Source organism: Microcaecilia unicolor, chromosome 2 (genome assembly GCF_901765095.1).
Source record: "Microcaecilia unicolor chromosome 2, aMicUni1.1, whole genome shotgun sequence".
In the NCBI taxonomy this organism is placed as follows: domain Eukaryota; kingdom Metazoa; phylum Chordata; class Amphibia; order Gymnophiona; family Siphonopidae; genus Microcaecilia; species Microcaecilia unicolor.
In genome coordinates this window covers 187,946,920-187,959,793 of record NC_044032.1, presented here as the reverse complement: position 1 = coordinate 187,959,793, position 12,874 = coordinate 187,946,920, and the positions used below count along the sequence as shown (strand labels likewise).

The 12,874-nt window shown below is 40.2% G+C and overlaps 1 protein-coding gene across 2 annotated transcripts in view; it reads right to left on the bottom strand.

Annotated features, from left to right (window-relative positions):
• GRAMD2B (GRAM domain containing 2B) overlaps positions 1 to 12,874 on the bottom strand; it is a 136,642-nt gene that overhangs the window by 22,885 nt on the left and 100,883 nt on the right. For both annotated transcript variants that reach the window (XM_030193563.1, XM_030193564.1), the window contains exon 7: positions 3,832 to 3,912. In XM_030193563.1, the coding sequence (XP_030049423.1) occupies positions 3,832 to 3,912 (81 nt within the window). The remainder of the gene's footprint in view (positions 1 to 3,831; positions 3,913 to 12,874) is intronic.

The following is a 12,874-nucleotide window of genomic DNA, read 5'->3' as shown; positions in this document are numbered from 1 at the left end:
TGATTTTTTTTAGACTAGTGAATAGAGCTCTTAATAGTCTCCTATATAAAATGGTTAAGAAATTAAACCAAATTTCCCTCCTGCTCATTGTCAAATATGCTCTAAAGTCATTTTCAGTAGCATGAGTTATTTCCAGAAAGAGACATTTTCTTTAAGTCACTTCACCCTTAAGGAACACCCCCCCCCCCTTCCACAGCTCTTCATTTATGTTTGTTTGTTTGTTTTTAAAATGTTCCTTCTTATTTTCAATAACTAACCATGAAAGTAAACCCACTTACATTAAAGGAAAGAGGCAAAGCCACTTTACTATAATCACTGTTACACCATTGGTTTAACCATTTCAGTTTGTTGGCAGAATGTGATTTTTTAACAGTTTATAGGAAAAAAAAAATAATGTTCTCTATCGTTGTTGATTAGCAAAGACATCTAAACAGACATTTGCCAGTTTTCCCACAGTGTTAAATATCTTGATGCCAGGAACGTCCTGGTTAAGAGAAAGATGTCTGAGCATGGCAACAAGCTTACTCTCATCATTACTTTGATAACAGCTGGGCTAGAGCCTTCTTAGGGCATGCAAAGGAAATAAAAGCGTTATAAATGCAATAAAATGGAGAATTTAAAATTTCCTGCTCAAAATATTCCGCCGATTAATAAGATCTACTTTTTACCTACAAAGAAGGATCAAGAAGGAATTTCCTTAAATTTGGACAAAATAAAACATGGAAAAGAAAATAAGATGATACCTTTTTTATTGGCCATAACTTAATACATTTCTTGATTAGCTTTCGAAGGTTGCCCTTCTTTCCGATCTGACGAAGAAGGGCAACCTTCGAAAGCTAATCAAGAAATGTATTAAGTTATGGCCAATAAAAAAAGGTATCATCTTATTTTCTTTTCCATGTTTTATTTTGTTTGATTTCCATTGATAACCTTAAGAGTGGACTAACACGGCTACCACACTCCTCTACTTAAATTTGGAGAAAGCTGAGGAATTGAAGGATATTTCATTGATATTGGAGGACTCATTGTCCAAGGTAACAGTAGAGCTACTCTCCTAATATCCTTTGTATTTGAGCAAGACTTTGACGCTGTATTAAAACTATATTTCAAAAATATTCAGTAAAAATTTTGTGGTCAGAAACTGTGGATATTTCCAGATGTGACCAAGACCACTTAGGAGAGAAGAAAACAGTTTCTGGAAATGAGAGAGGAAACCAGGTCTTTGGGGGCAACATTTTTACTTGCTTACCCTTGCAAGTGTGTTGTAAAATATCTAGGCATAAAATATGTGTTTTTCGTGCCAACTCAATTGAGAGAATTTATAAATATGAAAAAGCTTGTCAAGTCATGAATCCAGTATAATGTATTGAAATGGTGGCAGTTAGGGCTATGCCTTTCCTTTGCAAATTGTCTTTAATTTAGATTCCCTGAATCATTCCCCACTTATTGTGGTCTAAGGAAGATATGGTGATTTAATAATGTTTTCGCAATTATGATTTATACTTGAATTATGTGTTTCACTCATATCTGCATTGCTTGTAACAAGTTTAATACTTGTAAAAGTATATACATTTCTAAATAAAAAAAAAATGCAATAAATGACTGCTTCTAGAGCCCACAAAAGGAGGAGGTGAAGCAATGGTGGAGTCACTTAGCAATAAAGAATCACAGCATCAGATTTTACGTAATGACCAGAAGGAGAATAATAAGTAAAACTATTGCGGTAGCATTTAACAAGGGGAGCGATGATAAAATGAGGACATTAAATTGGAAGTAATGTAGAAGCAGCAGTTATGAGGACTGAAGTTATCAACATGGACTACTGTTAAGACAAAAGTTATTTTACAGTTAACCCCCAGTTATTATTAACTAGGTCTCCTTGCATAAAATGGGACCTCTTCTAAAATAGCATGCTAGCGTTTAAGGGGTCCTTTTTTACAAAGGCGCGCTGAAAGGCTTGTGGTAGTGTAGGCATGAGTTTTGGGCACACGCCGATCCATTTTTTTTAGCGCTCCTGTAAAAAAGGCCTTTTTAAAATTTTTGCCGAAAATCATGTTTTATCACTATCATGCTACCCAAAATCCTTCAGTTATCACTAAATGTATAATTTTTCATATATTTCTGTTACTCATGATGTATTTATAAGCCACATTGAGTCTGCAAAGAGGTGGGAAAATGTGGGATACAAATGCAACAAATAAATAAATAAATAAATAAATAAATAAAATGGACGTGCGGCAAAATGGAAATTGCCATGCGTCCATTTTGGGTCTGAGACCTTAGCGCCAGCCATTGACCTAGTGGTAAAAACTCACGCGGTAACTGGGTAGTAATGATCTGCGAGCACCAAATGCCACTTGGAGCACGTCTGTTACGTGTGTCTGAAAATAAAAAATATTTTTCAGACGTTTGATATCGGATGCACGCCAAAAATGAAATTACCGAAAGAGCCACGCAGCAGTCGGGCAGTAACTCTATTTTGGCGCGCACTGGGCATGCGTAGATGCTTAGTGGAATGAAAGAACTACTTAACTGAGTAGGTCTATGGCTTTGGAGTGACTCTTCTCTTTGAAGTGCCTTCGGTTAAGTAGTTCTTTCATTCCACTTTGCATTTGTGAGTTCAACAAATAGATTTTTAAGTGGAAATTATTTGATCACACAGATATCCATTAGCCCCTGATGCAGCCCAGTTGGGCGAAACACGGCCTGTGTCGGGCTAATTTCAATTTCCATTAAATACTATTTTTTTTCATATAAGTATCTGCTTTGTCTGTTTTCCATCCAAAATTCCTAATGCAGATAACAGAGAAACAAGTTACATAGCATGAACTAAATCAAAAGCAGCTGATATATTGAGTGTCTGATGTCTATCTAAATGAGAATTTATTTCACTTAATGATGCTGTAAGAACAGTCTGTACTAAAATGAGGTTGAAACCCTGATTGACATTACTATTTTCATCTCTATCATCTCCTGAGGAAGGGCATTCCAGGTAACTACCACCCTTCTCAGTGAAAAATATTTACTGACATTATTCCCGAGTCTGCCCCCTTCCAACCTCAATTTATGCCCTCTGGTTCTACCACCTTCCCATCTCCGGAAAAGGTTTGTTTGTGGATTAATACCTTTCAAATATTTGAACATCTGTATCATATCACCCCTGTTTCTCCATTTTCATCTCCTTATCAATCTCTTGGTGGTGCTTTTTAGATTGTGTTTATGTATTTGCTTTGAACATATTTGTAATCTACCACTGATGCAAGCATGTGCCAAAACATGTTGGGCAATTGATTCTTTTTGTTTGTATTTTTATATTATATTTTTGTACATATTGGTCAATCTGTTGGTCTGTGGGACTGCTGCTCTTTTATTGTGATCTTTAACCTTGTACTATGCACATTTTGTGTCAGCTTCTGTACCCCTAGGGATCCATTGAATTCATTTGACCAATGGTGCCTGTAATGTTTGCACACAATTGTATGTCACCTTTCTCAGAATATCAAGGAAGCTTACAATAGTCATAAATCAAATTCTAAACAAAGACATCAAAAAGGATTTCCATTAAATACGAAATCTGTTGCAATATGCATCAGATTACAGTAGAGCTGCACTTTTAAATAGAAGTTATTAACACATTCTTTGTTCATGGAATGCTATCAGGCAGAAGTGGTGGTTACACCTATTATCTGGTCAGCAGGACTTCAAGGCAAATATCCAGTGGTTTACTTGATTATAATTTAGGATTAACAAGGTCACAGGTGGGAGAAACCACATGTATGTCAGTCATGCCTGTCTGCCCTACTGCACATACAAATACCATAAAGTACTTACCAAAGGCAAGCTGGTGGGGCGCTCGGCCCTGAAGCTGTTTTCAAGAGATGAAGGATTGGGACTGTTTCCTACACTTCCATTCTGAATTTATACATATATAAAAAAAAATAAAAAAAATGCATACAGCATTAATTTATGTTTAGGGACCCTTTAAATATTCCACAAATTAATCTATCTCCATTATACCGGCATGTTTTAGACTCTATGAGGATGGCACTATCCATTTGTTGGAGTACAGGGAGATGTATAGTATTCTAGAAGTTCAAAATAGCTCAATCTGTCTCAAGAAGCGACTTGTGGTTAGAGGAAAAGGTTACAAACCAGGATTCAAATCCTGCTTCTGCTCTGCTAATACCATGACTTGGCTCATGGTCAGCACCTCCTGTTGCCTCAGGCATCCACTTAGATTGTGAGCTCTTTGGGGGTAAATTCACCTAGGGGGGGGTCTTTTACTAAAGCTTAGCTTGAGTTATCTGCAGCAGGGCCTGTGTTATTCCTATGGGCCCTGCTGCAGATATCTCGAGCTAAACTCTAGTAAAAGACCTCCCCCTAGTGCGCCATAAGTCATGCACCTAACTGTAGGCACGATGATGGTAGATAATGGAAGTTAATGGGAGTGAAACAGCAGTTAGGCGCAAAAGTGTGTGTGTGTAACTTTAAAGAAGCGCATTCACCTGGGAGTGGCATAGGCGCTGCCAATATTCTTGCTCGTGCTTTTTTAGAATTCCTGTAGGTGTGACCATTTACACCATCGCATAAGTGGTTGAGCCTAAAGTCAGTGGCATTACTTAAGCTAGTATTCTTTTACAGATTTGGTGCACAAACTTGCTGTTATAGAATACTAGGTGAGTGCCCAAATTTTTGGTGCTTAAGTTTTAGCACCCTTTATTGTATTGACCCCTTTGTAGCAAGGACTTATCACACTTAAATACAAGTGCTGTGTACAATCAGGGGCACTATCAAAAGAAGTTTTTAAGGCACATAGGAATCCTAAGCAGTTGTAGGATGGGGAACAGCTGCAGACCCAGGTCAGTGATTTATGTGCTCTTTCCCTTACTTTTGACAGTTGAGGGGAAAACATATTTCACGTTTTCTAGTCTTACATTCTTTCTTCTGAAGTTCTATGGCTATGGGCATGAGGGCGTGAGAGCTGTCTTTATGTGGATGATAGCTCTTTTTCCTATGTGTTTTTCAGGTTTGAAAGAATCCTCCACTGGAGGGAAAATTTTTCTAATTTGTTTAGCAGAAGGGATCTGGAAACCATTCAGAAAACAGCTGTTGATAATCGTCAAGAAAATAGTTCATTCTGCTCTTTTCAGTCTGTTACCCTGTGCAAAAGATGATTAAATGGGTTTATCTCCAACCCTCCCCCAAGCTCTTTAAACAGATTTTTTTGGGGGAGGGGGAATAAATACAGAGACTGATCAGTCTCATAATTTGAAAATGAAATCAAGCCCTGAGCTGTAAGGCTCTGAGGTATAAGTCAAGGATAGTTTTTATCTTTTTTTTGTACAGAAAAGACAAGGCAAAACTCCCATTATACATTTTAAACACCAGACATTAAATGGCTCCTAAGAAGAAATTCACAATCAAAGTCATTTTAGCATCAGTTCTCCATCTGATTTGTTCCAGGACTTTTCTAATTCTTCCAAAATACAAAGGAATCCAGGAAATCACTGATAATATTTTGATGGCAGGTCTCTACTAATTTAAGACAATACTAAATCTTTGTTGGACCAGCTTGACGCATTAAGCCTCCTTTTTGGCTGTTTCTCTTGCTAAATATTTTAAAATAAACACACAGCAGCATTAGCAAACACACAAAATAGATCATACACTAATCATCTAATATGTAGTTAATTTATAAGGTGCATAGTTCACAAAAGATTTTTCTCAAAAGTACAAAATTGTATAACACTTAAAAACAATTAAAAGGTTTGATGCCGAATTTTAAAGACAAGAACGGGGAACTTAGCAGGCAGACAAGAGTGCAAATCTATATGAGGCTTATTCAGTGGCGTAGCCAAGGGTGGGCCCAGGTCCACCCACTTTGGGTTCAGGCCCACCCAGTAGCAGCACCTATGATGTGGCTGGCAGGGATCCCCAAGCCCCACCAGCCAAAAACTCCCAACAACTGTCCCTCCTGCATACCTTGTAAATAGTAGATCTTCACCTGCAGCAAGCAGCATACTGTTCACACTGACCCCACAGCCTTCCCTCTGACGTATTCCCGTCTATGTGGAAACACATTAGAGGGACGGCTGTGGGGCCAACATGAGCAGTGTGTATTAGTTGCTGCTCATTGCCGGTGAAAATCTGCTATTTAAAAGGTATGCGGGGGAGGGGGATGTTTGAGAGACCATATGGTATGCAGGCAAGAGAGGGAAGACTAAATCACTTGTGGGACAGGGCAGAGTTCTTCTGCCCACCCATCTTGGGCCTAGGCCCACCCAAAATTGGGTGTCTGGCTACGCCCCTGGGCTTATTTGGTGTGAGAATTGACTAAAATGTTCATATAATTCCAAGAATCTCTCTTATGCAAAGCTATATTAATTCTGACATGCATCATCTTTGGATTAAATGTGGGATTCTGTAGGGAAGATCTAATCTACATTTAGGTTAAGAACAATGCTTTTTTTCTTCTAGCAAAAAGATGCCTGCACTCACATTTCAAAGCTTCCTTAAGGGATGGAGTGACCACTAAGGTACCTGCCCCCACAACAGTTACCCTCCTTGCAATCAGCCACTGAGTTTATGAAAATGTAGCACTACAAATATTACACCAGAAAGACACTGGAGAAATGGACACAGACATGCATTTTCTCCTGAACTGTATAAATGCAAACATATCTGAGATGCTGCATATTCAGATTCCTGAAGTGGGCACATTCAAATCTCTAAATCAAACCTTAGCACAATGGGTATCCCTGAACATCTGAAATTTGCACAAGGGACAAGAAGATATAATCAAGACAGAACATGGTGAAACAAGCTGGTTCACAATTGGCAAAGGATTTCAAGGCTGCATGAAAAGAGGTTTCAAAACCGGAGGAAAGAATGTCAACAGCCTCCGATATGCTGATGACACCACCCTAGTAGCAGATTTGGTCCTTATTGATAAGACACAAAGTGAAGAAATGGGACTAAAACAATCTAAAGATGACAAATGTGGTCAACACTATGCCACAGGAAAGCACTTGGTAGAGCTCAAATTAAAGGGTTTGGAGAAGATTTTCAAGTCAACTGATGTTTTCATTAAAAAAAAAAGGGATTTGAATTATATACACAATGTTTTTCCACTACATTGTATGGAAGCAAAAGGTGGACTTTGAAAAATCAGGACAGAAAAAGCATCAAGGCATTTGAATTGTGGTGCTGGAGATGACTGTTACAAACTCTGTGGAAAGCCAAGAAATTGAACAGATAGATCCTTGACCAAATAAAATCTGAACTCTCACTAGAAGCTCACATGACTAAACTGAAACTATCATATTTTGGCCTTATTATGCAATGGCCAGAGTCCCTGGAAAAGCCAATCAAGCTAGGAAAGGTTGAAGGAAAAAGAGGGCATGGAAGACCAGTAATAAGATAGATTGACAACAATCAGAACAATGAATGCTCCATTATAAAGCCTCCATATACAAATAGAAATCAGGATGTTCTTGAGAAAGTAAATCTAGGTGGTTGACAGGAGTCGACTTCAACTTGACAGCAATTTAGACAGCTCAACATCCATAGCCTATATTGATTACATCTTGCAGGGGCTGAGTTGTGAGCTGGCTGAAGTATGTGCCTCCACATCAAAGATTATGACCATTAGTTTGAACAGGTACAATGAGAAGGGATTTCCAAAAGTTAGAAGAATGGTCGAGGATCTGGTAGTTAAAATTTAATGTGTTTTAATATTACTACCAGTATTCCTAATGTATCACATCAAGAAGCTTTTAGTATTCTATTTTTTTGTTATTTTTATATTGCAGCACCGAAAAAGAGCTTGGAGAGGTTTAGATACACGATGGTGCAGAGCGAGAAAACGAAGGCGGGCATGGCGGGGACTGAGCCTCAAGAGAGCAAGATGGTGCCAATTCCCTCGGAGACGGAGGAAGCGTGCTCCGCGGATGGTGTGACAGAGACCAGTGAGATGGTATACCAAATCGGATGTGGTGGGGTGGTTCCAGGACTTGAAGGCGGGGGTCCAAAAAGATGTGCAGAATGCCCTGAAGGATATTCGGGCTGAAATTCGGGACCTCGGGGCTCAGGTTGATGAAGTGGAGGAGGGGCTGGTGACGCTCAAGACGGACATGGGAAACCTTCGTAAGAAGGTGGATATGGAAACTACCGAAGTACAGCAACTTAAGGAACAGATAGAGGACCTGGAAAACAGGTTGCGGCGCAAAGGACACACACTAGATATTAATCACACACAAATTTGATCCCAACTCAAACCTGATACTAACAAACACAAAATGGACACCTGCATCGTGGTCCGACCACTATAAAGCAAACATCTCCCTCCATTGGAGAACAAAAAAAACTCATTGAATAAACAAGAATGAAAAACCTATACCACAAGAGGGAAAATAGACCCGGTAATATTCTGGCAACAAATCTACCACAATGAATGGACAATAAAAAGAGAAACAAAACAATTCCTCTCAGAATGGGACAGATGCAGATCCATATTAGACAATATTGCCCCAACCCAAACCAGAACTTCGCACAGAAAGAACTCAATACCATGGTTAAATTAAGAGCTGAAAAACCTTAAAATACAAGTTAGAAGGTTAGAACGTGCATGGAATAAAAAGAAAGACGAACCCACATTTAACGACTGGAAACAACTCCAAAGAATATACAAATACACCACAAGACAAACTAAAAGATTGTATTACAAAACTGTAATTGGACCAAACTATAAAGACACACAAACTCTTCCAACTTGTGAATAAACTACTAGATATTACACCAGTCACAACCAATAGCAAAGACGTACCAGGAGCAGACAATCTCGCGAGATACTTCAACGAGAAAATCGTACAATTGCGACTTAAGATACCCATCAGTACCATTGACTATGCTGAACTCCTTAACTGTCTTGACCCAGACCCTGGCATTTACCCAGCAGACAGAACCTGGACCAAATTCGAGACACTATCAGAGGATATCATCTCCCAAACGCTCAAAAGAGTCGCCAAATCTCATTGCAAACTAGACATATGTCCAAACAACCTCATGACATCGGCACCCCAACAATTTATAACAGGCATAACGAAACACTTGAACTATATGTTACAAAATGGACTCTTCCCAAAGGAGAAAAGAAACATTCTACTCACCCCCATACTCAAAGACACAAAGAAAAGTGCCAGTGAACTAACCAACTACAGACCAGTGGCATCCATTCCCTTAATAACCAAATTAACGGAAGGGTTGGTGACCAAACAACGTACAAACTATTTATATAAATTCTCAATACTCCACGACTCCCAATCAGGATTTTGGTCTAACCACAGTACTGAAACAGTACTAGTCACTCTCATGACCAAATTCAAACAAATGACTGCAACAGGAAAGACTACACTACTTCTACAATTTGACATGTCAAGCGCTTTCAATATGGTTGATCATGGAATACTACTACACATCCTTGAGTACTTCGGAATTGGAGGTAATGTTCTCAATTGGTTCAAGGGATTCCTAACCACACGATCATACTAAGTGGTATCTAACTCGACCACTTCAGCCACATGGATACTTGAATGCGGAGTTCCTAAGGGATCCCCCCCTCTCACCAACTCTATTCAACTTCATGATGATACCCTTGGCCAAACTATTATCAAACCAAAATCTCAACCTATACATATACGCACACGATGTAACGATCTACATCCCATTTAAACAAGATCTGAAGGAGATTTCCAATGACAACAACCAAAGTCTCCATATCATGCATTCATGGGCGGATGCATTTCGGCTGAAACTCAATGCAGAAAAAAACCCAATGCCTAATACTCACCTCTCAACATAACAAGAACAAATTCACTGCCATCAACACACCAAATCTGAACCTTCCAATTTCGGATACCCTAAAAATTCTTGCAGTTACCATCGATCGACACCTAACACTCGAGAGACACGTGAAAAACACAACCAAGAAGATGTTCCACTCCATGTGGAAATTAAAGAGTAAGACCTTTTTTCCCCAAGAACTGTTTTCCGTAACCTGGTACAATCAATGGTACATAAGTACATAAGTAATGCCATACTGGGAAAAGACCAAGGGTCCATCGAGCCCAGCATCCTGTCCACGACAGCGGCCAATCCAGGCCAAGGGCACCTGGCAAGCTTCCCAAACGTACAAACATTCTATACATGTTATTCCTGGAATTTTGGATTTTTCCAAGTCCGTTTAGTAGCGGTTTATGGACTTGTCCTTTAGGAAACCGTCCAACCCCTTTTTAAACTCTGCTAAGCTAACCGCCTTCACCACTTTCTCCGGCAACGAATTCCAGAGTTTAATTACACGTTGGGTGAAGAAAAAGTTTCTCCGATTTGTTTTAAATTTACTACACTGTAGTTTCATCGCATGCCCCCTAGTCCTAGTATTTTTGGAAAGCGTGAACAGACGCTTCACATCCACCTGTTCCACTCCACTCATTATTTTATATACCTCTATCATGTCTCCCCTCAGCCGTCTCTTCTCCAAGCTGTATAGCCCTAGCCTCCTTAGTCTTTCTTCATAGGGAAGTCGTCCCATCCCCGCTATCATTTTAGTCGCCATCTAGACTACTGTAACGCACTCTTCGCCGGGTGCAAAGATCAAATAATCAAGAAACTTCAGACAGCCCAGAACACTGCAGCTAGACTCATATTCGGTAAATCAAAATATGAAAGTGCTAAACCCCTACGAGAGAAATTACACTGGCTCCCACTTAAAGAATGCATCACGTTCAAAATATGCTCACTAGTTCACAAAATCATTCACGGAGACGCACCAGCCTACATGTCAGACCTGATCGATTTACCACCCAGGAATGCCAAAAGATCATCCCGCACATTCCTTAATCTTCACTTCCCTAACTGCAAAGATCTAAAAATACAAACTAATGCACACATCAAACTTCACCTACTTGAGCACACAGCTATGGAATGCATTGCCCCGCAACTTAAAAATGATTTACGAACTAATGAACTTCCGCAAACTACTGAAGACCCATCTCTTTAACAAGGCATACCACAAAGACCAACCAATGTGAATATACACAACTACTCCACATTTATTCTGAATTGTCATATAATACTTGCTTGTTATACTATTATCATGGTTTTTCTTCATCATGCTGCCCAAGATCCTTCTGTAACACTAAATGTCTATTTTCTAATATATGTCCACCATTCATGATGTATTGTAAGCCACATTGAGCCTGCAAAGAGGTGGGAAAATGTGGGATACAAATGCAATAAATAAATAAATAAAATAATTTGAGATTTAAAGGAATTCCAGACCTGGATATATTTAGTAATTGTGAAGCAGTGATACGTGAGCTGTGTGGACATATATTGTCTTCAGAGGATGGTAATCAATCTTTGGACCTTCACATACAAAGAGAGCGCATCGAGTTGCTGGACCACAACGAGATTCTAACCCGAGGGACACTGTTGTATGTTTTGGGGATTTTCCCCACGAAAGAGAAGATCTTGATTAAAGCACGGCAGCAAAAAGAGATCCAGTGGAAAAACTATAAGATTGGAGTGTATCAGGACTTGGCAGGGTCTACTTTGTAAAAACTCAGATCTTTTCGTGAAGTTATGGAATTTATGACATCAAAGGGGATCTGCTACAGGTGGCTCTTCCCATTTGCAGTGTGGCTGACGGTGGACGGGAAATCACGCAAAGTTAAGACTCCAGACGAAGCATGGTCAGCATTGCGCACTTTGGGATGTAGTGGAGTTCCAGCTCAGGCAAAGCAACCAGTTGCCGCAGTAGAACCTAGGGCGGATTCAGCTTGGCAACTGGTGGTGGATCATGGAAAGAAGTCCGACAAGCATGCTTCTTGAAGAGAAGATTTAAGGGGACTGGAGGAAGATTCTTTAAGTCATTGAGGACAGAATGCAGATAAGAGAAAATGCAGGGTGTGACCCATGCAGGGGGCTTGATGGGGAGAGGGGAGGAGGGATATGGGTCTCTGGAGAGAATGGGGGTAGTGGGAGCATGTTGGATGAATGTGAAGGGGGAAGGAGGAGAGGAAGGAAGCCTGATAGGAGTGAAGAGACAAATGAGTGAGGTGGTAAGTGTGAGAGAGGGGCTGGAAGGGGGTCAGGGGATAGATCTAGAAGTGCTTGTGCCTCGAGGGATGGCTGATCCAATGACACAGAGATCAGCAAAAGGGAGGGTGTGGGAGAGACATTGTTAGTGGGCTCTTGGAATGTAAATGGGCTCAATAACCAAGGGAAGTGGCGTAGAATATTTAAGGAGTTGAATAGATTGAAGTGGGATGTGCCGTTATTACAAGAAACGTATTTGAGATCAAGAGATGCGCATATGTTGCGTCATAAGCCCTTTCGGGCGGTCATGGTTCATCAGGGAGGAGGACCCAAGAGGATGGGGGGGGGGGGGGGGGGGGGGGGGGTCATTTTGATAAGACAAAATTGTGGGTTTACAATCCAACAGGAGTTCCGGGATTCTAGTGGTTGCTGTGTGGCTGTTAGAGGGTTGATGCAGGGTAAGGAGCTTACATTGATCAATATTTATGCCCCAAATGTGGGTCAGAGGGGATTTTTCCAAACATTAAAAGAGGAGATCCAGGGATTTGTTGGAAGGCAAGTGGTGGTAGGAGGGGACTTTAATGTTGCTCCGGATGCGCAATTAGACCATTCAACTGGAGGGGGCAACAGAATGGGCCCGGGTGAAAAGCATTGCTACAGTTTATGAAAGAGCTGGAAGTAGTAGATTGTTGGAGGTTGTTATGTGGAGTGCAGCAGAATTATACCTTCTACTCCCATGCAGCATAGTCATATGCCCGTTTAGACGGGTTGTGGGTGC